The sequence below is a fragment of the Ornithodoros turicata genome, chromosome 1 (assembly GCF_037126465.1).
Source record: "Ornithodoros turicata isolate Travis chromosome 1, ASM3712646v1, whole genome shotgun sequence".
Classification (NCBI taxonomy): domain Eukaryota; kingdom Metazoa; phylum Arthropoda; class Arachnida; order Ixodida; family Argasidae; genus Ornithodoros; species Ornithodoros turicata.
The window spans coordinates 26,643,503-26,669,041 of record NC_088201.1 but is presented as its reverse complement, the minus strand read 5'-3'; the positions used below and the strand labels follow the sequence as shown (position 1 = coordinate 26,669,041).

Sequence of the window (25,539 nt, the reverse complement as noted above, 5' to 3'; positions counted from 1 at the left end):
CGTATCAGCGCCGCGAAGCAGCTAAGCGGCGTACAGATGTGGACCGATGGAGAGGACAGCAGGAAGGACTGGGGGACAGGGTCTGCACGTGTTATTTTTGTTCCATGTTCTACAGACAAGATAATAAACAAGACAAATGTGCCTGACAGCATCTGAAGCATGGAGGTAAGAAACCTCCATGATCTGAAGTGCCGTTCATTCCATGCGGACAGAACGACAGAACCAAGCGACCTCAAGAACGACCAATAAAAAGAACCAAACCAACACCCAAAGTAGACCGTTTCCTATCCTGTATTCTCCGCTCTGAACGCAACGCCATCTAGGCGTCGACATGGCATATTGATATTTTAACTTTTAACCTTCTTTAGTCTAGATCTAGATGGCGTCACGTTAGCTTACCCGTTTTTCTCAGATCAGATATGTTGTTTCAGTTTCCCTCAACGTGTACATTTCGGTTCGTGCGTTGTGTTTAAATGCCAGCCATTGCAATTTTATTACGTGAAGGGATCGTAATGAGCTTATGCATCGCAGCAGACCCGAGCTTCTTATATTTTCTTATGTCGTTCTCTTCATCCTGACTTTTCTGACAAACAAGGTATCTCCAAGTTCTTCGTGCTATGGCCACATTTCTTGTAACAGCTGTCAGCGGTGAAATGAAGTATTTACTGACTTCGCGGTGGTTGCACTCGACATGTTGCTATATATAATGCAGTTTCTTATTGAACACAATTGGAAATTAACCAAGGCAGACAATTTTTGTGTCGTCTGTGCCTTCTGTCTACATCAAGCTGGTGCTCAAAAACAGTGAAACGATAATTCATATTGCCTGAAGGGTACAGCTTTTTCCTGTGTCATGTGCTCGTTCATTTGGTAGTCTGTGCTTTATTTTTATTACGTTGAAGATGATACACAAAGAGTATAACGCGGGTCGAAATATTTGCTAAAAACGCACAAAAAGGCAGTCTGTTAATCTGTAACTTTCATATGCTTTTCAGTATGTCCTGACTGTGGAAGGATTCGCATACCCAGCTGTTTTTCAGAGGTAACTTGCAATCCGGTCCCTCCATGTTTCATTGTGTGTAATAATTTATGTGGAGCACATTAATATCTGTGTTGCAGCTGGCAAGTGTTTGCAGGGTTCGTTGGGTTTCTACTAACAGTACTTTTTTCAAGATGGAAATGGCACGTTGGATGTTTTGTGTAAGTAGTTGCGCAGAATATGGTCTGTACAATACAACAGAGCTGTACGATACATTTCATTCATTACTTACTTTTCAGAACTGTCGTCCAATATACATGGAAGACCATTCCTTTCTATACTCTAAGCATCTATGCTGGCTCACGAGCACTCACAACTCTTGTTAGTGTACTTTTGTTTTGTTCATTCTAATTGTCATCATTTTTGTTTGTCATTTACGTTTTTCTGCTATTTTTGTACTGTAGCCATTGGCCATATTTTTGGGAATTCATAATTCACTTTCGTTACTCCATTGTGGAATGGACCTGGATATCACTGAGCAGGTATATGTAACAACCGCAGTATAACTTAACTATGAATAGCTTCTTAATGAATGCTTTATTACTTGTTCCAGAGCATTTTCTTCAATCCCACTTCAAAACAACTTGTTGCTTTCATATCAGTTGCTGTAAGCAGCATGATGCTAGTGATTACAGTGCCAAAAGTGAGTATTAAAAACTGAAAACTGACAATCATTGCTTTGTTATTCATTCTAAGTGGTGAATGAATTTGGCAAAAGATTAGTTGGCCGTAGATACATTCAAATCTCCATGAATGCAACACTTTTCCTTTCAGAATTTCGGAAATGCCATGTGGTGGATGTTGTTACACGTCTGCAGTACTGGTGAGTAGATACCATTGAAAATGATTGTTTCTGATTGACGTTTGTGGCACGCCTATTTTGCACTTAGTCCCAGTTTTGGAACCCACAATTTGGTGTCCCAGTCCAGAGTACCAAAGATAGTCCAGAACAAGTCCCAGAGTTTTGGGTTTAGTGATGCTTCAATAGCGTTAATTCGCATGGCATCACTCACCAGGGAGCCAAAATCGCTAGTGGATTTCCAGTGACTTTATAGTAGATTTCCCACCATAATGTATATCCTGACAGTCGTGACCACTGGCATAACCACCGGCAACCGAGTTTGTAACTTCTGACGGGCCCAGCTCACAGCTCCTCACGTCTTACCTGCATCAGCCCAGCTCACACTGCCTCAGACTTTTACAAGATACTCCAAAAAAGTATTTAAGTTACTGAGTACCAGACAAAAAAAGTAACTGATTAGAGCACCAAAATACTCAACTTTGAAAAGCATTTGAGTGAAATAAATACTACATACTCATGGAAGTAACTCGTTGCTTTCAAGATACAATTTGTACTATCAACTTACAATTTGTAAAATTTACTGTCAAACAATTATGAAGAAAGTGAAAATAAAAACGGATACTTGTTCGGATGCTCTAGTTTTACCGCTATATCCTCTTAGTACACACTCTCCTCCCTGGATATCTCGCCCATGAACGTCCCTCGCGCGGATACCCGATGCTGCACTCAGAGGAGGTGGAAGAGCCATACAAAACAAACATAACCGAGCAAGCCACGTTAAATTATACCTCTTGTTTTAATCAACTCTCCATTTATTTTCATTCGTAACATTTATGGTTGTCCTCGCTCACTATGACTCTGAGACACCGGTCTTCTCCCATGGCTTCTACAGACCCTGAGCATTGACCAACATGCCCTTCTGGCCAACACATTGTCCCCCGCTCCACTAAACCCAAGGCACTGCATGCTTCTGCAGGCTACACTGCAGAATGATGGGCGTACACTGGTATATCTTAGACGAAAATGCACACACATGTAAGAGGCGTTGAGCCCAGCAGCATAGCCAGAAAATTATTTCGGGAGGGGTTCTATGGGGGGCGATCTCAAGCAGATTCAGGCAGGGTGGTCCGATCGACCTCTCAGATTTTTTTTGTTCCAATATATATTGAAGCCTAGTGCTTAGGAAGTACATTGGCGGAGGAAATAGGTAAAAATATCTTATTGTTGTTTTTAAAAAAAATGATCTTCAAGACTGAGCATTTCGAGCACAGCACTTCCTCACAATTTTCAGGCCTCATATCTTTGTAACCATTAAGGCCATGCAGTTAATTTTTTCCACACTTATTGTCTATGGGCTGCAGTACTGTTTGCTATATGTTTGAGGTTATAGGTTCTACAGGTGTCCGGATAAAAAATTGTGAAGTCGCCTCAATTGCAAAAAAAATCGCACTTTTTCGGCACGTACCTGCGTTTCTGCAAGCACCAGAAGGTTAACCTGAGTGACATCGTTCTGTTTGTCTTTAAACGCTGTTTTCATTAATATAAAAGAGTTTGTTGGAACGCGTTTAGTGAGGGATGGTAAAGCAAAAACTCGTGCATATTTTCGATATTCACCTTCTCGTGACATGGTTTATGTTCCTCACACATGTTGTTCATAACAAGCTCACACAGCGTTGTGAAAAAATTTCACTTCAGAAATGTCTGCAGTTCATTTTCGTGCTCTCCGCGCACACCTGCCGGGGTTGGTTCGTGACGGGCGGACAGCAAAGTTTCATGCCTTCGTGGCTTCATATTACATTTGAGATAGTCAAGTTCTGGTTTATAAGGTTTATTACAAAACAAAGTTCAAACATCGATCTACAAAAACGGGAGTTACGCTCAGTATTCTGGCATGAACGTTGGCCATACGCAGAAAACACAGTTTGAAAGCAGGTACGGTGCTTAATTGATGACAAAACAGAAATGGGACAAAGTCTAACAGTGGAAGACTACTTTCCCCCATGCACTCTTCGAAGTTTTTGCTGTGTACACTTCACAAACGCCATTACCTGTTCGTCCTGCTTTCCCCACACATGTGAGGACTGTATTCCTGGAACACACTGGAAGTGTTCCCATTCTCGTTTTTTGGTTGTATGATAGTTTGCAATGCTTTGCGCCGGCAGATGAAACATCTGAATATTGGGCAGCTTCGCATTTCTGATTACCTTATTTGCTGTACATCTCAGGTTGTACAGTGTGGCATTGTGCTTAACTACGCCACCGACACCATCACATCAACTCTTCCCATGTCCCGTTGCAGTAAACACCCACTTTGCTACTAGGTAGTTTTGGCTTCGTAGTTCTTACCACTGCAATGCTTACCACCGTTGTCCGCACAGAACACACGGTCTGCGCTATGAGCTCTGTTCATTGTACGCTCTTACAAAGGAGCACTGAGGTTTTTGTGTTCTCACGCACAGCAGGAATAGAATGTGTTCTGCCTAGACAAAGAGGCATGAAGACAACAGGAGCGACGGAAAGAGGCGCATTCTCCACTTGTGTCGATAGCCTATCCAACAAGTAGTGAGAGAGCAGATTATGTTTCACTGCTTTATGACACATGGTCTCATGCATCCTGCATGAAATGCGCAACTTCTTAGTTCGCACCTTGTGTGTGACCTTCGTCAAATTACGGCGCCATAAACTGCTACTACGGCTTCGACACAGCGCCATACATGTTACTGTGATGGGGTTATACTTTTGAGTGTCCGCAACGGAATCTCGGCCATTTCTGAAGTGAAATTTTTTTCACTACGCTATGCGAGCTTGTCATGTATAACATGTGTGAGGAATATGAACGACGTCACCAGTGGCGAATATGGAAAATACGCTACCGAAGTTGCACGTTTTTGCCTTACCACCCCTCACTAAACGCGCGTCAGGAACTACGTGCTAGATTTTCCAACACACTCTTTTCTATGCCATGCTTTTGCATTACAGGCAGACCTTTCAATGCAGAGCGGATGGCATGTGAGGCATATTTACAAAGGAAATCACACACCTCTAGTAGTGTTCTCCCCCCTCGCTATCATTCTGGGAAGTTTCGCGTTCCAACAGCAGCACAGCGGGGAGCTTGAAACCTAATTTGTGCGCTTTTAACCAGGGTTGGCTACCGGAAACGAGAAGCGGTAATTACCGAAATTCAACAGGAAACGCAAATGGAAATGGAAACAAAATTGTTTTAGTTTCCACTACCATTCCACTATGATGTGCATGTATGTGCGGCAACCATGATTGATGCCACGACAATGTGATTCGTTACTCATTTGTATACTGTTCACATTGTTTTATACATAAAGATTAAATTCCATGTGGTGCATAACGTGTTATTACCTTTCAGCTGTCTGTGTAATTTTTTGGTAAGCACACAAATATGTAATCAGTTAGATAACTGTATAGCATGATCGTGGATTGCAGAATACCAGGGAAATATTTTAACATTGTTAGCCGCATTATCTTGGAGGACGTTCACATGTACATTATGACCAGTCAAAACTATACTTTGGACATGTTGGTAACTGACTGGATTCATCGTTAAAAAGTGCTAAAGAAAAGAGGTGAAGGACTCCATGACACAGAGCACTCTGTGCCGTGTTGTCGTGTTTTTCGTCCGTTTTTTAATAGCGCTTTTAAAGATGAATTCAGTACATTATGGCCACCTATTGTCCAAAAGACAAATATAGAGCTGTTCTGCAAAGCTCTAATTATGGTAAATATGCATTTAAGTGCCATATATTTAGGTAAGTGCAATAAAATATTATCATATGCACATTTCACTCAGTGCTGTCACAACAGTTTCTCTGTGCGTGACATGAGTTTAGAAAATTGCAACAGCCATGCCTTAAATTTTTTACTTTAGCGTGTATATCGTCATTATCCACTTTTTGTTTTTCACACAAAAAACATCTTTACTGTCATGTGACAAAATCTTCTTTTGTCATGATTTAACGTGCCTTCTTGAGTGATCTACATTGTCGTTTAACTCAGAGTAACATAATTGTATGCAGGGCTTCCAGAATCCTGTTAGGGAATTCCAAGGCTCCCTAGTACCCTTTCAAAAACAAGGAAAATGTAACTGGTCAAAATACACGCTCAAGTCTGCATTCAGCAGTGCTATAACATTTTCGTATGCAAGTCATTAGGAAATAGAATACTAATAGTTTCTTAAACCGGTTACATTCATGTTCCAGGGACACTGTCCACGATAAAGCATGGCACCGAAGCTTATACTCATTCTTGCGTGCACTTTCCGGCACAGTGGTGTATTAATGTGTTACCTCAACTTATCAGCTGATGAGTGAGAGGTGAAGGCATGTATCAGGTGTAGCTAGAGATTTTAATGTATCTATTGGAATGAATGTTACTAATATTAGGATGTTAGTGAGTGAACCCACTTTCTTTGAAGCATAATACTATGTACAAAATCAAAATATGTACATGTTTCTGAGTTGTCAAATTATCCAAATGAGAAAGGAAAGCAACAGTCAACTCTCACGGCGTTGAAAATAGGAATGAGAGAGCGCCTTTCCTCCACACTTCACTTTACTTCTAAGATTTTGGAAGCAAAGCAGAGCTATCCAACACAGTTCTTTTCTCTCTCTCTCTCTCACTCTCTCTCTCAGGAATTTTGGTCAGCTGTGAAGTTGGAAGTTGACACGTTTCCGTATAACTGAATCAGGATGACATTGGTTCTGGAACATTATTTCCCGTATGTCAGGTCACTTATAATGATTTCCTGATAACCGGCGGGTGAAAAACTAATGGCAGCAAGTTTGCTTCTGATCACAGAGAATGGGTAACAAGTTTTCCGGTTAACTGGGTTACAAAAAGGCTAGACATGACTGTAATGTCAGCTGCCATCATTTGCAATCTTTGTGCATGTTTGAAGGCACGCAGTGGTTACTGGGCTATGAGGAATGAACTAGAAGCCATATACTGATTACATACAAATCAGGATGGTGCACTAAAAGTTTGGTGACTTTTCTGATTTACAGGTATTGTTCTAGCCCATGAGAAGATTTTTACGTATTGCTCAAAAACAGAGTAAGCATTCTTGGCATTCAGAGGGTTCCAAGAAGTACTCTATAGTGTGTAAATATATTGATAACTTTATTCTTTCTTTGTTTTCCAGCACATTCAATAGACAAGTTATGCATTACATATCAAGGTAAGCTATGTGAATTATCAGTAAACATCATTGATACTGGCCACGTTTACAGCAGTGCTCTAATTATTAAAGCACTGCTGTAAACGGTAACTGCAGTGGTAACTATTAGAGTCTAATAGTTACCACATGATACGACACTGCAAGGGCTCAGTGAATGGTCGTGCTCTGCATGTTTTTAATGTGGTATTGTAGCTTAGGTGTGACAGTATTCAGAACCAGGACTTCAATGCTCATCACAAGAGCGCATTTACTTTTACACTAACCATTTACTGGGTACACAATTGTTGTTGACCTTGTGATATTCATAGCCTTTCACCATCCTTTCCTCTAAATCTCCTTTCATGCCATATATTTTCATCAAAGATTGCAAACTATTTAATACTGTAAAAGTGGTTAATTTCGTGGTCTTAATAATTTGCGAATTCATGTGGGAGTGCGATTCGAGAATATTTTGCGGGACCTTAATTTCACAAATTTGTGTGGAAGCGGAAATCGCGGGATACTGCCGGCAGTATCATGAAGCTTCTACATGCCGGCCGGGTTATAGAATCTTAGCGTGAACTTCAATCCTGTAACAATGACATATGTGCTGGTTTTGTGAAAGCAGGTATCTGCAATGCCAAGTGACACAGTATGCAAATAAACTAGTGATGTTAAAGTGACATTTCGATTATAGAAATGTTTGACAAGAACAAATTTGTGAGAATAAAGGTCGTGAAGTAAGTTGATTTGTCTTTGTGGAACTCATATCATCGCCAACTCCAGCGCCCATACTTTTTCATCCCACCTACCGATATTTTGCAAAACCTTAAATTCGCGAAAAAAGTTCGATCGTGAAATTCGCGAAAATTAAGTCCTCTTTCTACTTTTACAGTATGCACCTAGACATGTGCTCCGATGTCTGTCCTTCACATGGTGTTGCATTTTCCACAACCTTTCTGAATGTGCCTTCTGCACCTTCAGAACCTTTCAGCAATCTGAATGTGCCTGTTCTGCAAGAACTAGTCCTGTATGTAGTGTGCCAGCACGGATTTAATATAGCTACATTTTCAACGGATGAGGGATGTTGATATGATTATGCGATGATCACGCAGTGGTGCTTTGATTTTTAAAAAATTTGAAATCCCAGGGTACAGTCGTGTCTCCCTTAGAGTGCTGCTCCAGCAAGAGTAACGTCTTAGAAAGATGGTCCCACGCACATGTTTTTGATATAAGCTCCGGCGCATCTTCAATATTGCCAGTTTCATCTTCGTCTTCGATACCATCACACTGCACCTGAGCTAGCATGGTGTCATCTGCCATGAAGCACGGATGTCTGCTGTGTCGTCTTCTGTAACGAAGTTTCCCTCTGTGCTTTCTGGTGCCTTTAGATGCAATGTGCGGATAGCTCGTTGAAGCTCAGCTCACACACATCAAAAGAGTCTATTACCCCTGAGGAAAGGGGAGCCAAACAGTACCAAAGGACCCGGTGAGATGTGACCCATTTACGGAACATTGTGAACACAGCGCATGCCAAGAACAGAGGACGATAACAAATATCTGGATAAGCGAATCAGAATGACATAGGTTGTGGAACATTGGTCCCTGTACTTGGTGTCCGGATGCGGATAACGAATTCCAGGTAACCGAGACAAAAGTCAATGGTAGCAGGTTCTTTCCCGGTAATATAGCTCAGATAATGAGTTTTCAGGATAAGCGAGACATGACTATGCATTGATTATAGTTAGTGAAGTAATACCTGCAAAATGTTCATGTTTGCTGCGTAAGCAAAACATGTTACAAAAGCACATTTGTCCGTTTCCTAATGACATTGCAGTAGCTTAAGCCATCTCGCCTACATTGCGTGTGCTTTGTGAGGAAGTGCCGAGCCGTTTCACGTTCACGTAGAACCTAAACCCGGGAGTTCACCAGCTTCAGCCAGGACTTGCCGTGTTTCAGTTATTCTTGGAACTCCAAGGCAGCGATGAAGGCTTCGAGCAAACAGGGTCCGAAGGGTATTTAATGATGATGTTGAGATCCTGTGCAGGATGGGAAGGCTGTAAAGCACGGTTGCCCCCACCAACACCACGTGAACTGCGAGCAGGAAGCGCTGATCACAGCCCCATCCTGAGCCAGAAATATGTTGAATTGCAGGGAGCCATTGCTGCACTTTGGTTTCAAGGTGCTTAATGTGGCCCATGAGCCCAGCGCAGGTCTGAGCCGAGTACAATGCCAAGGAAGCGATGGAAACGTACAGGCTCAAGCTTATTGGCATCAACCCAAAGAGGGAAATTTGTGATAGCCTTGCGCGTGAAAGGGAGCTCGATGCACTTTTCGTGTGAAAGGTCCATCCCAAGTTGGGTGTGAGATACGTATGGACATTATTTAAAGCCAGCTGCAAGCGACGCTGATGGCTGGGCATGATTTTCCTACTGTCCAAAGGGCGATGTCATCTACATACACGGAAAACGACACTTTGCGAGGAATTACCGATTCTAGGCCGGCCATCACCACATTAAAGAGTGTTGGACTGAGAAGCTTCCTTGGAGGACGCCTTGATGAACAGGATGATTAGGGCTTTGGCCTTGGGATGTACGTACAGCGACAGTTCGGTCCATAAGGAAGTGTTGGAGCCAGAGGAAGAGTCGACCGAATACCCCAAAAAAGCGCAAGGCGTGCAGCACACAAATGTGCGAGACGGTATCATACACGCGCTTGATGTCCAGGAAACTGGTACGACGAGCCGCCGAAGAGCCAGGTAAAAACTCCGATCACAGTGACAGAAAGCTAAACTGATAACCTGATAGTATAAAGTGACCATATTCCTCCGACCCGAAGGTTGAACATCCAGATTGAAAGGGGGGTATGCTGTCAGTCAACAAACCAAACTGTTCTTGTTGCACTTACACCTTGTTCCGTTATTTTCTCCTCTTTTTTGAGTTGCATTTTATGTACTACGTGTCTAGTGTGCACATGAGATACTTTGACAAGAATGTACTGTAGAAGTGGTTAAATTCGCAGGCTCAGTAATTCGCGAATTTTTGAGGAGCCTGCACCAGGCAATTATCTGCGGAACCTTAAATTCGCGATACCGAGGTACGTCGACCCTGTATGGGCCCTTCACCTTGAAGTTAACAAAAGGTACCACAACTGGGTAAATGACCCGTCGCATCTGTCTTTCTTTTGAGCGCTTGTGATTGAGAGGGCTGCAATTAGGGGGTGCTTACTCGGCTGGTACCTGGGTCATTGCCGAATTGCCATGTCTCCCGTCATTCTTGTCGCCACATCGAGCAGGTACGATTGAGACTCGATATAGTGATGCGGCAACTTTTACAAAGGGTGATCAGCGTGGCAAAGTGGCAACGCCATACACGCTTGCTGGATGATCCAGGCTTACTGGGAGCTGGAATCACGGGACGTGGACATCCAGGCGGGATTTGTGAAGTCTGGACTACTATCTCCACTTACAACGGATAATACCTGAACATACTGCGAGGCAGTGCAGTGTAATAGCGTAAAAGAGAGGGAGAGAGAGGAGGGGAGAGAGACACGAACATAAGTTACCCCAGCGTCCTGGTCAAATTTCTTCCATATTTCGTTCGCGTATTTTTCTGTCATTGGTTCGAATATTTCGCGGAAGTTAAAATTCGCGAAGAAAAGAGCGCTCGCGAATTTCGCGAAAATTAGTTCCTCGTGAAAATTACTACTTATACAGCATTCTCTCGTCCTGAACTTTTCGTTAAACTTTTACCTCTATTGCACTGTGATCGTAAGCGGAACCAAGACAATGCTCTCGCTGAGGCAGTTTGATGAGCAAAGCATACGCAACCGAGTGTTGGTCCCAACAAAATTTTCACTATGGGGGTGGCTCGTTAGCCATCATGCTGAGCAGTTTTATTGGCTAGGTTGAGGAAAGGTGTGAGCTGAGAAGGGGCCACATAGAAATCGATAGTGCTCCTGCTGTTTTGCTCTAGTCTTTCTTCCATTCAGCATTCGTTGTGACAGGAGTAGGACAAAACGCTGTCCCACGGGCAGGCTGGTGGCACAGCGGGACAACATCTGAAAAAGTTGAACCTGTCCCGCTAAATTGTGTCATCTGGGCACTTTATGATAGTGGTTATTTCATCTGCAGAGATGCAACAGATATTCCCCATTGTATGTGTGGGGATGGCTCAGTAGGCACCTTTCATAAATGCGCCAGCGCAACAATAATAACCTAGTTTGTAGACTGTAAATCTGGAATGATTTGATCTAATGTGGTATTGTGTTTAAAAAAATACACTGCACTGTGACAGAGCAGTAATACACATGCTCACAAGTGTTCTTGCCTCATTCTCTTGTGGCCTGAACTAGAGCCCAGTATGTTTCCCAGTTTTGCTAGTTGAAACATCAAATTTGCCTAGAAATTATTGCTTTTTTATTGCGGTAGAAATTTCATTCATCCTGCACCATATTCCAAAGTGAACAGTATAGGTAGCCTTGCTGTTCATTCAGAAAAATTGCATCTGAAAATCCTGTCTGCATTGTGCAATTGCAACCGTACGCTCTGTTATGCTCTGTTATGCTCCATTATGTTCCTACTTATCCTGTCATTCTTTTGTACGTGGTACGTGTCCTATCAGATAGGCGTTTGTGAAACAGCGATCCACTTTCCTGGTTTTGCCTTTCCTCCTTCCTTTTAGCTCATAGGTTCTGTAGCTTCCAAGGAATGAGGACAGGCAATATTTTCCCTTGTGTGGACAGTGGCAATGCAATTGTTGGCCACCAGATTTTATAGTAAATGTTATGTAGCCCCACATCGTTTAAGTTGGAATGCAGGGTGGTGCCTGTGGCTTTCCCGTTCTTTCAGAACAGAAATGACTATTATAGATATATTTCAGTTAGCAAAATTAGATTAATTAATGCAGCCCTTGGTTACGAATCATGCTGGAACAAAAAGGTCAATTTCAAAATATTAGCATGATTTTGGAAATTCTTAGGTGTGCGAGGTATTTATTAAAACTCAAGATTATGCCAGGTGATATACCTCATGCCTTTGTGTATGCAGTGACTCAGCTAAAATGCCAGAAAACCATAGTACAAGAATTATTTGTTAAAAAAAAGAAATGTGGAGTCCAGGGTATTTATATCTTGCGTGCTTTTCGTAATGCTAGAAGTAATCAAAACTTAATTTGTGAGAAATTGAATTTGTAGTTGGGACTATAAAATTTGCTGAGGTAAAGTAACATGTTCGAACCAGAAGTAAATACATGATTTACCCCACAAAAACATTGTTTGAACAAGTACAGTTACTGGGACACGCTCAGTTCTTTATCTGATAACTAAAAGGAGTGCAAGTGGGATGACGTAGACGTCCATGTCCTACTTCTTTCGCATTCCTGGCACTCGTAATAGAGGCGACAAAACAGCTGTGGTAAATCTGACATGCTTAGTTTCCCCGGTGAAAAAGCTACTCTTGGAAAGGTTACATTTATGTTCAATTTTGAAAATTCAATTTCTCGCACATGAAACTTCAGAGGATAGTTTTAGCAGAAAGTTCCTAAGTACCATTAGGGTTGCCACCAGGCCGGTATTATACTGGCACAGCCGGTTATTTGCTAGCTCTGTCGGTTGCCGGTAGGAAGATGATACCGGCAGCCTTTTGCCGGTATTCGTGGCTCAATACCTTTCATAGGGGCTTTTACAGGGTTTTTCTTTCAACATTCCACTGCAGCTTGAATAAATCTGGAGCACAGACCCAACTCCGTAGTCAACAGTCTGTTTCTTAGTTATTCATTATTATTATCATTGTTGTCTTGAGCGAGTACGCTGGTTCCTTCTTTCTCTCTCTCTATGTATACTCTCCACCACTCACCCACTTTACCATTCCCGCGAACATTTCCTCCTTTCCCTCTATTCCACTTCCTCTCCCTCAGCCGGTATTTATCACTACGAAAGGTGGCAACCCTAAGTACCATTGACCTCATATTTTTGACTGTGTGTTTGTTTGTTTTTAATGAGGTACAGTATTGGTATTCACAAGCAGCCTTTATCGTTACAGTTTTGTAATTCTGTTACCTACAAGCTACATTTTAGGTGAGTCTCGAATTTTTTTTTTACCTAGTCTACTTAATTGGAGCTAGTCCACCTAGCTGATTGCAATTGATGTTCTGAGGCTGGAACACACATAGAAAGGACAAATACATACAAAGCCTCAAGTGCCTAAGAAATTCAGGATGAATTTCTAGCTATTGCAATTTCACCTAGCTATTGCAAAGCTGTGCTAAAGGGTAAGGTTAGGATCCTAGAATGATTTATTTTGCAAATGGCGTGCTAATGGCTGTAGCTATTTGTTATTCTGCTAAGCATTACTAGAAGATAATCTGGTGGTAGTGGTTTGAACTTTTGACTATGTGGGCTCAAGAACAAACAAAGAATGCATTAGTTTCTTTCATTTGAGAAAATAGTGCATGATATTTGAATATCTGATAGTAGTTGTGAATATGTAATAAAGTTTCTGCATTTGAGTGCAAAGACATCACCTTTCTTCATGCCCATAGCTGCTGGTGGTAATGTGTAAATAACTGGCATCTATTCATTAGATAATATGGCATAGATGCAAGCAAGCTGGTGAACAAACTCCATCTTGAGATAGTGTGTGTCAGCCATTGCTCAGGCTTTCTCAAGATGATCTATTCATTACATTGATAACAATTTCCTCTTTTGCTGGGAGAAAGCGTGTCCTTGGAGACAATATCAACGATTGCTTATTATCTATTTTACAAATAATGCTATGTGTAATCATTACCTTTCATTTTGTGCTAATTAATCATTACACATTTTACAATTGTGTAATCAGCCTTCTTAGCGAACTCTTGGTACTGTGTAATAATTTTTTCAGGGGACTTCCATGCTGTACAGCACTATCCTTTTCTATCCTCTCCAGCTTTCTGGTCGACATTTGTTATAAGGTTTGCACGTCGTACTTTTGTGAATGTAAACAAAGAGAGTCCTGCTACATTCTCCACTTCTAATATTTCCTCTTTCCAATCAGTGGCATCGTAGGTTGTCTGCTTGCGTTGATTCATCAAAGTGCTCTCAGGGTAGACATACCAGAGATTAACCTCGTTGGGCTTGCAAAGGTATGTGCCTTCTGATATGTGGTGGAAATTTTTTGTAAAGCCTCTCTGCCTTTCATGACATACATACTGTACTGTTTCTGTACATGCTGCACATGTGCAGGGGTAAACATGGCAGAGAAGGGAGCATTTAAAGGAGCAGTGAAGTTTTGTTGCATTCTTCCATCAAAACCACTTTTACTTAAGCATGTGACCATCATGGCATTCGGTGCAAAATATTGGTGCATGGCTAAATGGCTGTTATACTAGTGGTAACTATGTACTACTAACATTATTTATTGTCTTTAACACTGTGTGTACTATTTGGTTAGTGGTATAATCTCGTCACTTTCCAGGCACTCGTATCATTATTGTCCTTGGTATTATTCGGCTTGCCACCTGTTCCCGAGCGTTACTTATTTTGGTAAGGTCATTTTCGAGTTGCACGCATGATTCTCAGTGTTCTTACTTATGTTATTACCATCTTTAGGACTACCCTCTCTTTATTTGGAGCCATGTTCTTACCGAAGGCATCAAATCAAGACTCCAATATCTGCTCGCAAGCTAGAGCTCGATGTACTCTTGAGCATGTATAATGAGATTTGCGCTGTAGAGTCGTAGAAATCAGGTCTGAATGGTCACAGAACATCAGGATAATTTCAAGATAAGGGAGCATTGAACGTGGTTCTTAGAAGCATAATTTTTAGGGCATGGAAATTTTAGAACGTGAGCGGTATTACATATTCAAGGTAATACAGTCAGGAAGGAGGTAACATATAGGCTTGAGAATAGGTCATTGTACTCCTGAATTCTTGTTGGGCGAGTTCTGTATGGCACTCAACTGTCGTAATGGAGGTGAGCATTTTTTTTGAAGATATGTATGCATTGCAGTGACATTCGTACCTTGAGTCCATGTCCGAAAAGTGTGAAAAGCATTAAGCTTGGTGAGTGATGAAGCAGTGAGGCAAGTTAATGAAAGTTGAAAAATGATAGATTATGAAGTCAATTTTCATATTGCTGCAATGCTGGGTGTTTTTTCTTTTTTAGAACAATAGCAAAACGTGTATAACTCATGAAATAACATGTAATTCATGTTTTCCTAAAGGACCCTTGGACTTGGTTAGTTTTGTAATATACGAATGCTAAATTCTGCTTGATTACTAACTTACCAGAATAAGAGGTGCCTGATAGAAGTTGAGGTCTGTTGCTTAAGTTAGAAAGGCACATGCTCGAACAATATCATTTGCTGTGATATCCATGTTGTCATTGTTCCTCCCCCCCCCCCCCCCCCCCATAAAGCTTTTCGTGTAACCAAAAGCATATTCTGTTTTGTTTTTTTAATCATGAGTTTGTAAATCATTTTGCTCTGTCTTACCTAGTTGCAGTTTTGAGATTGCTTGCAATAATTGGTCTGACACGTGAGCAAAAAGTGATTTTAATGTCAAAAACTTGAGATGCCATACATTGTTACTGTTGCAGTCCATATGCACTAACCTTCTGCTCTGCCGTGAAATTTATTTTTCGTTTATTTATCCGTTACTCTGTGGCTGTATGTATAATCCATGTGATACTTGAGTGCCTCATGAGAAGCAAATGTTGGACTACACAGATGTCATTCTGAACACATGAGTTGAAAAATGCAACCCATCGTGAGAACTTCACGAGAATATTGCTTGAACTGTACAGCTATGGACTGCTCATAGAAGTGATCAAAAGACAATACATGCTAAAGAGTTCATTTGTTGTTAGACCTGTCAGGTAGCTCTAGCTTGTGTCAAGCTCTTTAATTGTTTTTGTTTTTATTTCATGTAAAGTTTTTACACATATGTGCTAATCATTTTGCACTTTTGTAAAAGCAGTCCTTGGGTACATTTAGAAGTCATGGAGTCATGGACTGCTGTTGTATGTGTAACCACTGTGATTACATTTAGCTTGATAGTCCATCAACTGCTACATTTTAATTGCAATTTCTACCGCTATATATTGTTAGTTTTATGAAGAGTTGAATGCTCAGTTGTGAAATTGTATGAGTAACAAAATGCGTTTAACAATCATCTTCGCACGTTTGAGTTGAATGTGAAATTGCAGCAGAGTGAGAATGCTATTGAATGTCTTTTGAATTGCCCTTTGCAAAGCAAACAGCAGCTCAAACCCTTCATGTACCTTGTGTTATCGTGCCAGATTTGATCATTAGAAATGAATGAATGGCAGTAATTTTACGTCCCTGTGGAGTTTTAAATTTACTTACATTTCCAAATGACTACGGCAGCTACAGTAACAGTTAGCATTATCATATGGCGAAAGTTTACTCTTTTCAGTGACACAGGTGACACTCTACAGTTCTGTTGAGGGGAGTTTAGCGTAGTAGAAATATCTAAGTGAAAAACTCACTTCCTTTTGATTTGCCGAACAAGTGTATCTTTGTACTGACATGCATCTTTTTTGGAATCATCATTTATGGGTATGATACTTTTTGGGAGTTAGGTATATTGACAGCTGCTGACTATGCTGCTGACATGTCTGAGAAAAGTTATTTTTTATAAATTCAACTGTTCAAAGACGTCAGGTTTCCTGTGTGCTTGAATGCCCCTCACCTTTATTTGTATTCCTTCTGTGTACCTCTACAAATATGAAATGCATGGCCTTTGAATTACAACACTTTTGCGACCAACTCCCTTCTGGCTAAGCTGGGTTTGCGCTTGCTGATGCGCACATTGATACAAGGAGTTCTGCACACCCGAAGGATTTGAACACATCTGCACATTCCCTTGGGAAATAGTGCATGCCAAAGAGATGTAATGAGCAAAAGATGTTACTATTCGATGCATTCAGCTGATGCGCACATTGATACCAGCAGTTCTGCACATTCCCTTGGGAAATAGCGCATGCGAAAGAGATGTAATGAGCAAAAGATTGTTACTACTCGATGCATATTCAGCTGATGCACACATTGATACCAGGAATTCTGCACGCCCGAAGGATTGTGCACATATCTGCACATTCCCTTGGAAAATAGTGCATGCAAAGGAGGTGTAATGAGCAAAAGATTGTTTCTACTCAGTTGATGCATTCAGCGGATGCACACATTGATACCAGGAGTTCTGCACATTCCCTTGGGAAATAGCGCATGCAAAAGAGATGTAATGAGCAAAAGATTGTTACTACTCGATGCATATTCAGCTGATGCGCACATTGATACCAGGAGTTCTGCACACCCGAAGGATTGTGCACACATCTGCACACTCCCTTGGGAAATAGCGCATGCAAAAGAGATGTAATGAGCAAAAGATTGTTACTACTCGATGCATATTCAGCTGATGCGCACATTGATACCAGGAGTTCTGCACACCCGAAGGATTGTGTACACATCTGCACATTCCCTTGGGAAATAGTGCATGCAAAAGAGATGTAATGAGCAAAAGATTGTTACTACTCGATGCATATTCAGCTGATGCGCACATTGATACCAGGAGTTCTGCACACCCGAAGGATTGTGCACACATCCGCACATTCCCTTGGGAAATAGCGCATGCAAAAGAGATGTAATGAGCAAAAGATTATTACTACTCGATGCATATTCAGCTGATGGGCACATTGATACCAGGAGTTCTGCACACCCAAAGGATTGTGCACACATCTGCACATTCCCTTGGGAAATAGGGCATGCAAAAGAGATGTAATGAGCAAAAGATTGTTACTACTCGATGCATATTCAGCTGATGCGCACATTGATACCAGGAGTTCTGCACACCCGAAGGATTGTGCACACATCTGCACATTCCCTTGGGAAATAGTGCATGCAAAAGAGATGTAATGAGCAAAAGATTGTTACTACTCGATGCATATTCAGCTGATGCGCACATTGATACCAGCAGTTCTGCACATTCCCTTGGGAAATAGGGCATGCAAAAGAGATGTAATGAGCAAAAGATTGTTACTACTCGATGCATATTCAGCTGATGCGCACATTGATACAAGGAGTTCTGCACACCCGAAGGATTTGAACACATCTGCACATTCCCTTGGGAAATAGTGCATGCCAAAGAGATGTAATGAGCAAAAGATGTTACTACTCGATGCATTCAGCTGATGCGCACATTGATACCAGCAGTTCTGCACATTCCCTTGGGAAATAGCGCATGCAAAAGAGATGTAATGAGCAAAAGATTGTTACTACTCGATGCATATTCAGCTGATGCGCACATTGATACCAGGAGTTCTGCACACCCGAAGGATTGTGCACACATCTGCACATTCCCTTGGGAAATAGCGCATGCAAAAGAGATGTAATGAGCAAAAGATTATTACTACTCGATGCATATTCAGCTGATGGGCACATTGATACCAGGAGTTCTGCACACCCAAAGGATTGTGCACACATCTGCACATTCCCTTGGGAAATAGGGCATGCAAAAGAGATGTAATGAGCAAAAGATTGTTACTACTCGATGCATATTCAGCTGATGCGCACATTGATACCAGGAGTTCTGCACACCCGAAGGATTGTGCACACATCTGCACATTCCCTTGGGAAATAGCGCATGCGAAAGAGATGTAATGAGCAAAAGATTGTTACTACTCAATGCATATTCAGCTGATGCGCACATTGATACCAGGAATTCTGCACGCCCGAAGGATTGTGCACATATCTGCACATTCCCTTGGGAAATAGCGCATGTGAAAGATGTAATGAGCAAAAGATTGTTACTACTCGATGCACTCACCTGATGCGCACATTGATACCAGGAGTTCTGCACACCCGAAGGATTGTGCACACATCTGCACATTCCCTTGGGAAATAGTGCATGCAAAAGAGATGTAATGAGCAAAAGGAATGTAGCATGTAAAAGAGCAGGACTGCATTTGGATTTAACCATCGTACATTTATTTACTGATCCATTCACTCGTAACCTTTTGGATGTTGAAGTGCTTGTCCTTTGCACAGGTACTTATGGTATAGGATGTTTTCTGATTTGCTCCGCTTTGAGTTCACGCCGTAGATATTGTCCAGCTGAAGACTTGGGAAGTTGACTCACAAATTCTAAACCTCCATGTAGTTGCTTTGGGTATTCCACTTGCTCTGAAATTCATACAGTTCTGCTGTATAGTTTGCCCATGTTGTAATTCATAGGAGCTCCGGGATGATATCGGAAGGGCATGCAAAAGCACAGATTCTTCACTTCACTTACGTGCACTGTCAATGAAGACGTTTCTGAGCATCTCTGTTACCACTTATCTTCACATTACGTTAACACATGATTTTCGCAAAATCTCGTCTACATACGTATGGGCCACCTTATGGCCGTATTCGCAATCCCATGTGTCGCTGCTCTTATGAATTTTGATAATTAACTTTGTAACCATTAAAGATAAAAGTTCAGCGCAATTATACCTCTGCTCCTTTTGGTGCGCTGATCCCGTTGCCGTTTCAGAAACAAAAGATCGAGCCAATATAACAGCGTGAAATAAATGGCACCGGAAACAAAGGCAGATACGTACGCCCAGAAACGCGCTTTCTCCTTTGCCCTTAAAAGCGAGGGAGAAAGCGGCTGATCCCTGCGGCGAGGAAAAGGTTTAACTTGCACAAACGAAAGAAAAATCAAAGTATCACGGAATCAGGGCCGGCGTCTACATTTTGGTCCTGGTGGGCACGCTCCGAGATTCCCTTCCCTTCGTACACTCTAAGAGAAAAAGGAGTAAAATGGGGAGTAATTGCAGCTTTTAGTCCCCTAGACAGCAATTACTCCCCATTTTAGCACCCCTAACCCCGACGTTTACTCCCCAGGACTGCAAATTGTCGCTGAACTTCGCGAATGGTCTTCCGAATGCAACAGTCTACGTAAATATGTGCTCTTGGTCAATTTGATGCCACAAGGCTGTATAGAACTCAGCCAACTTCGAAGTTTTCCACTCACAGAGGAAGAAACAGTTAACGCTTCTTTCTTCGCAAATTGTGCCCTATGTATCTTCGCAAGATTTTATATCACTCAATATATCGCGGTTGACGGTTTGATTCAAAGTATTTTCATGCATGCACATGAATTGCGTACATGGGACTCTTACAACAGAACGTGAAATTCAGTCTCCACTCTGTGACGTTCATTTACTCCCGTGCGTTGACTCCCGAAAGGGACTATTTTTTGTGGCAATGCATTTAGTCCCCAAAAGGAGTAAAATTCTCCTTTTTTCTTAGAGTGTACCATACAACTTCTTTGACCGTGCGTTCCGTGGGTGATCCCTAAGCACATGACGCCCCGAAACGAAACAAAAGCGTACCATACGACATCCATGCAACCTTTGATATATGATATTCTATTGCAAGGATAGGCGTGTACACAATGCGTTAATATATGCCTTGCAAAGATCACACTTGTGACCGGCTAACGACGCAGCAGAGCTTTACAGACGACAGGTTGAAAACAGTGCACTGTGTCCCTCATTGACACACGCCCCAAGTAAGACTCCCGAGGTGTCCAGATAATCGATACATGACTGTATAAGTACGGAGAAGACTGCAATGGGTGTCCCCCAAAGGGGGCAAATCTGAAGCGCCCTCCCTCACTGCTGTCAGAAGCCTTGTAAACAAAGAAAATACAACGCCCATTTACACTGCCGAGACCGTAAATTCGAATTCTCTTCATTCCTACTTTATACTGTCCAACCGACCTGCCAGGGCTTGCCGTTCGGCGCCCTCTCTGGCGGTGGCGGCTGCCCCTCTCGCACCCTCGTCGCTACGGCTCTGGTCAAAATTAATGAGACAATGCCCTGGGAGTGTGTTAGTGCGGCCATAAGGTGGTCCACTTGACTTACTATATATGGGCATCTATTGTAATTGAAAAGTCATTTCTCTCTTTTACAAATTTCTCTCCATAGTTAGCACGGACTCGTTGTATGCGCATAATAAAAATGGGGATCCAGGGATGGGGGGGTCGGATGTCTTGCCCCCCCCCCCCTCAATTGTTGTCGTCACATAGTGCTTCAATCAACCTTGGGTAGTGTATGTAGCATGCTGTCCAAGGCCGGAACCCTCCTCCCTTAAGAAAAATTCTGGATTCGCTCTTCCGTATAGTATTCATTTGCGGAGCCGAGAGCACGCTTGTCGTTGAGTTGGATGTGAAGCTCTATGTGAACAATGTAATACCCCTGTCACATGGGCAGTCCTCAATGATTATTGAAACCAATTACCATTGAACATGCACGTAGTGCCACCAAGCTTGCAACGTGTCAACCTGTCAGGGACCTTGGACCCGATGCTGTGAACCGCGATGCGGTCCTGATATAAATGATGGAAGTATGAAAGAACGCCTCCGAGCGAATAAACATAAACGCCCTTGGTTGAACTGGACGACATCGCGACTTCGTTGTTGGAAGACTTTTGACCACCGCTGTGTAACTCCCACTGTAATCAATGGTGTATGAAACGGTAGTCCCGATGACACCGTTCGCATTTCGTCTACGAAATTGAGATAGCATGTTATAAAAGGATTGTAAAAATGGTCGTTACCAGAAACATATAGCAAAAGTTCTTGGGTGAGGGAGTCCTCTACTTCAGGTGATATTGTCACAGCCGGAATGACGAATGCCTTGGGAGCTTCGCCGAATTCTAGATGAGGCACTCCGACCACGACGGCTTCCGCAACACTCGGATGCGAGAGGAGGACCTCTTCCAGCTCAGCAGGCACTACGTGCACGTCGATGCACCGGATCAAGTCCTTAATACGTTCCACGACAGTCACATTGCCGTCATCGTCGAAGTGACCGATGTCTCCTATACCAGAAAAAAACTGCAGTTAACACTCCCATTCGTGCGCAACCTTTTTAACCTGATTGATTGTTTCACAAACCTGCATTACGTTTCAACTTTCCCGCGACGAAAACCCCCAATTATGAATTATCAACGTTTTAACTTGTTAATTAGCCTTCTGTGGTTATTCATTTCAATTTAAAGCAGTTTAGTGAAGCTTTTTGAAGCAATTATTCTCGCTTCCTGTATTTTCCAAAAACCGCCGATAACCGTGCGCCGGCAACTTTTTCATGCATTCGGCGAAAACGAGCCTTATCCGCCGCGAGAAGGTTCCAGCGGCCCGGGCTCCCTGGAAGGTCTAGCTGGCTAGAGCGGGGGCGCCAAGAAAGAGGCCAGGTACGAGTTGAGTCGAACTCTGTTGCAGGAAGCTAGACTCGACAAAAGTATAATGGAAGCAGTGGCGGCAGTCCTTATTGGTGGGCTTGGTTAGATGCGAAGGAGGCTGAAACCAGATTTTGATGAAAAGGCAGTGGCTCTTTTGGAGTGCATCGGCGTGTCAGATAACACAAAATGCCGGACAGTATTCCTATGACGTTGTTCGCGACAAATGGGACTCTGAAACGGAAAGGAACCTTCAGTATAATAAGCATTGCCATTGGCTGCTTTGTGACAATCTAAGGACATTGTGTCTCGTCAGGAAATCAGGGTTAGGTAACGATGTGGAAAACAATGTGGTGCGGCGAGCCCCCCCCCCCCCCTCCCCCCGTATGTACATGACAATCTGAAACAACAGAATCAATTTCGAGGTGTGTATCGCGGTGTGAGAAAGTATAGCTGCCCCCCCCCCCATTTTTTTTCGACTATTGTCGCCATGTCAGCCATAATCCAAATTTTCGAAAATTAAAAACGTTTCTTGGTTTCCCGAAAATTCAACTTTTTCACGCCGAATTTCGAAAATATAACCGCCGAAAACGAGGGACCCTAATTATAACCCAGTAGAATTAGGAAGTTTATTTCAACTAGTTTAGTTGAAGCAGGTAGCTTCGTTCTTTCGCGGGCGCTCAGCGTATCATGGCCACAGTACGAGGGTAATTCCAATGAAAACTGCAAATGAATCTGAGTAGGGCTCAAGTATGGTGCCCTGATGATCTCAGGACAAAGTGAGCATCAGTATCCCAGCCGGCGGTCACGTCCGAAATTTCTTTAGTCACGGTGACGGGGAGTCATGCCATTCTTTGCCATTCTTCGCTTGACCGCATTGCCTGTGACGGCTAATGATGAACCCATGATGATCTCCTTCGGGCTCGTAACACCGTAGCGACTCCTCACAAGCGTCCACTCGCCGTTCTCGCAGTTTGGGTGTCACTTGGCGGGTACCCATCTTGCGGACACCTTCCGATACTTAGCTCCTCACGAATGATGAATGATGTAGGCCGAGCCAACGCTCATCTGATGCATGTTGGAGATTTCTACCACGGTAATTCGCACATATATAATCCCCTCAGTGACACAAATATTCTCCTGATTAATGATTCCGTGCACCTAGTCTGGACTGCGGACGTCCGCCGTACTACTTTAAGAAATTCTTTAACTTGTTAGCCCACTCGTACGCTGCCTCTCATGCATCATGGTGAACCGTACTGCCTTGTCATCCGACGGAAAATTTCTAGTGGTTTCATATCTTCAGCGGAGAGAAGTATTATGACAGCACGTTTCTCTTCTTTCGTGCACATTTCCAAACGAGTGACTGTTTTTAATAGTGTCGTCACACTGCTATGGGGCAGAGTGGCCAGATCTGGGTGCTCTATGAGCACCGTACCACGCTACCGCATCGCTGTGCAAAGCCTTCAATGTTTATTCGCACATATGAAGTTTTCACTCGGATCACACCGGCAGAGAAAGCACACATAAAATCGGATACTTGCACTCACCGTTTCAGTGCGACTTCACACACTAGAGCACTGCACGGGCCGTATTCTTAGGCCCAGGCCCGGCCTTCCTTTGATTTACCCGCCCGAGCACAGCCCGACGGCTCCATACCTGGCCCGGGCCCGGCCCAAGCCAGGAGAATTTCTAGGCTTCCCGGCACAGGCACAGCTCGAGCCGGAGAAATTTATAGGCTACCCAGCCCAACACAGTGCAACGGGCTGTAAAAGTCAACCGTGGTTAACTAACAGTGGGGTAAAACATGCTCCTGGGCCCTTCAATGCACGGGCCACGACCCGGCCTGAGCACATAATGGTCAAACCCAAGCCCAGCCCAGGCCAGCATAAAGAAGGGTTTACCTGATCCGCCCCCGTCCAAGCCGGGCTCGGGCTTTCGCGTAAGCCGGAGCCCGTGCAGTGCTCTACCACACACATTCGCCTCACGAAACTTACCTTTCAAGCAACTCGGTTCACTTCACCTCATACACGAAACCTTTCATTGGCTCTCGAATGTCGCCATGAGGAGCCTCTTACACCCCCACTTTCAAAGCCCTTCTTAAGCTGCCTCACTCCCAGCCCTTCAACTCATTACCTCGTAACCTCTCATGGCGTCACTGCTCCTCACATTCCTTCGACTCACAGGATGGCCTCACCGCTCCTCCTTCTCAAATGTATTCCACTCGCATCACATCCCCTCAAAGCTTCAATGCCTCTCACATTCCTTCTCCTCGCAGGATAGCCTCACTGTTCGGCACCCTCACATGTATTGGTCTCCACCACATCCTCTCAACGCTTCCGTGCCCCTCACATTCCTTCGACTCACAGGATGGCCTCACTGCTCCTCACCCTATTCGACTCGCATCAAATCACATTTCCTTCAGTGCCCCTCACTTTCCTTCTCCTCACACGATGGCCTCACTTTACATCACCCTCACATGTATTAGATTCGCATCATATCACATCCCCTCAACGCTTCTGTGCCCCTCACATTTCTTCGACTCACTGGATGGCCTCACTGCTCCTCACGCTCAAATGTATTCCCCCTGCATCATATCACGTCCCCTCAAAGCTTCAGTGCCTTTCAAATTCCTTCGACTCACAAGATGACCTCGCTGCTGTGACCCTCACATGTATTGATCTCACATCACATCCCCTCGAAGCTTCAGTGTCCCTCACATTCCTTCGACTCACAGGATGGCCTCACTCGTCACCCTCACATGTATTGGTCTCACATCACATCCCCTCAAAGCTTCAGTGCCCCTCACATTCCTTCCACTTACAATATAGCCTCGCTGCTCTTCACCTTCACATGTATTGGTCTCACACCACATTCCCTCAAAGCTTCAGTGCCCTTCACATTCCTTCGGCTCGCAGGATGGCCCCACAGCTCGTCACCCTCACATGCATTGGTCTCAGATCGCATCGACTCAAAGCTCCAGTGCCCTTAACATTCCTCCGACTCGCAGGATGGCCTCACTGCTCTTCACATTCAAAGATATGGGGCTCGCATCGTATCATATCCCCTCAAAGCTTCAGTGCCCCTCACATTCCTTCGACTTACTGCTGCTCTTCACTCTCATATTTATTGAACTCGCATCATATCACATCCCCTCAAAGCTTCAGTGTCCCTCACATTCCTTCGACCCACAGGATGGCTTCACTGCTCTTCTCCCTCATATGTATTGGTCTCACATCACATCCCCTGGAAGCTTCGGTGCCCCTCATGTTCCTTCGACTCGCAAGATGG

At 43.3% G+C, this 25,539-nt stretch overlaps 2 protein-coding genes across 4 annotated transcripts in view; one reads left to right on the top strand and one right to left on the bottom strand.

Moving 5' to 3' along the window:
• The first annotated feature begins 401 nt into the window (after positions 1-401).
• LOC135377728 (UDP-N-acetylglucosamine transporter TMEM241 homolog) lies at positions 402-16,683 on the top strand. 3 transcript variants are annotated; one of them, XM_064610360.1, is made up of 14 exons: positions 403-595; positions 996-1,042; positions 1,120-1,200; positions 1,279-1,360; positions 1,444-1,521; positions 1,593-1,682; positions 1,814-1,862; positions 6,875-6,923; positions 7,012-7,047; positions 13,067-13,101; positions 13,907-13,976; positions 14,060-14,147; positions 14,480-14,547; positions 14,614-16,683. In XM_064610360.1, the coding sequence occupies exons 1-14, from the start codon at positions 521-523 to the stop codon at positions 14,717-14,719; spliced, it is 954 nt and encodes a 317-aa protein (XP_064466430.1). In that variant the 5' UTR covers positions 403-520; the 3' UTR covers positions 14,720-16,683. The 3 variants fall into 3 exon arrangements, with proteins under 3 accessions (XP_064466431.1, XP_064466430.1, XP_064466432.1); XM_064610361.1 differs by lacking the exon at positions 1,444-1,521 and having other exon boundaries at positions 402-595; XM_064610362.1 differs by lacking the exons at positions 14,480-14,547; positions 14,614-16,683 and adding an exon at positions 14,248-14,455.
• A 2,298-nt stretch (positions 16,684-18,981) lies between these two features.
• Positions 18,982-25,539, bottom strand: part of LOC135377727 (uncharacterized) — a 36,403-nt gene continuing 29,845 nt past the window's right edge. The window contains exons 9-10 of the mRNA XM_064610359.1: positions 21,628-21,891; positions 18,982-19,203 (exon numbers count right to left, since the gene is read on the bottom strand). Coding sequence (XP_064466429.1) covers positions 19,073-19,203; positions 21,628-21,891 — 395 coding nt within the window. The 3' untranslated portion in view covers positions 18,982-19,072. The remainder of the gene's footprint in view (positions 19,204-21,627; positions 21,892-25,539) is intronic.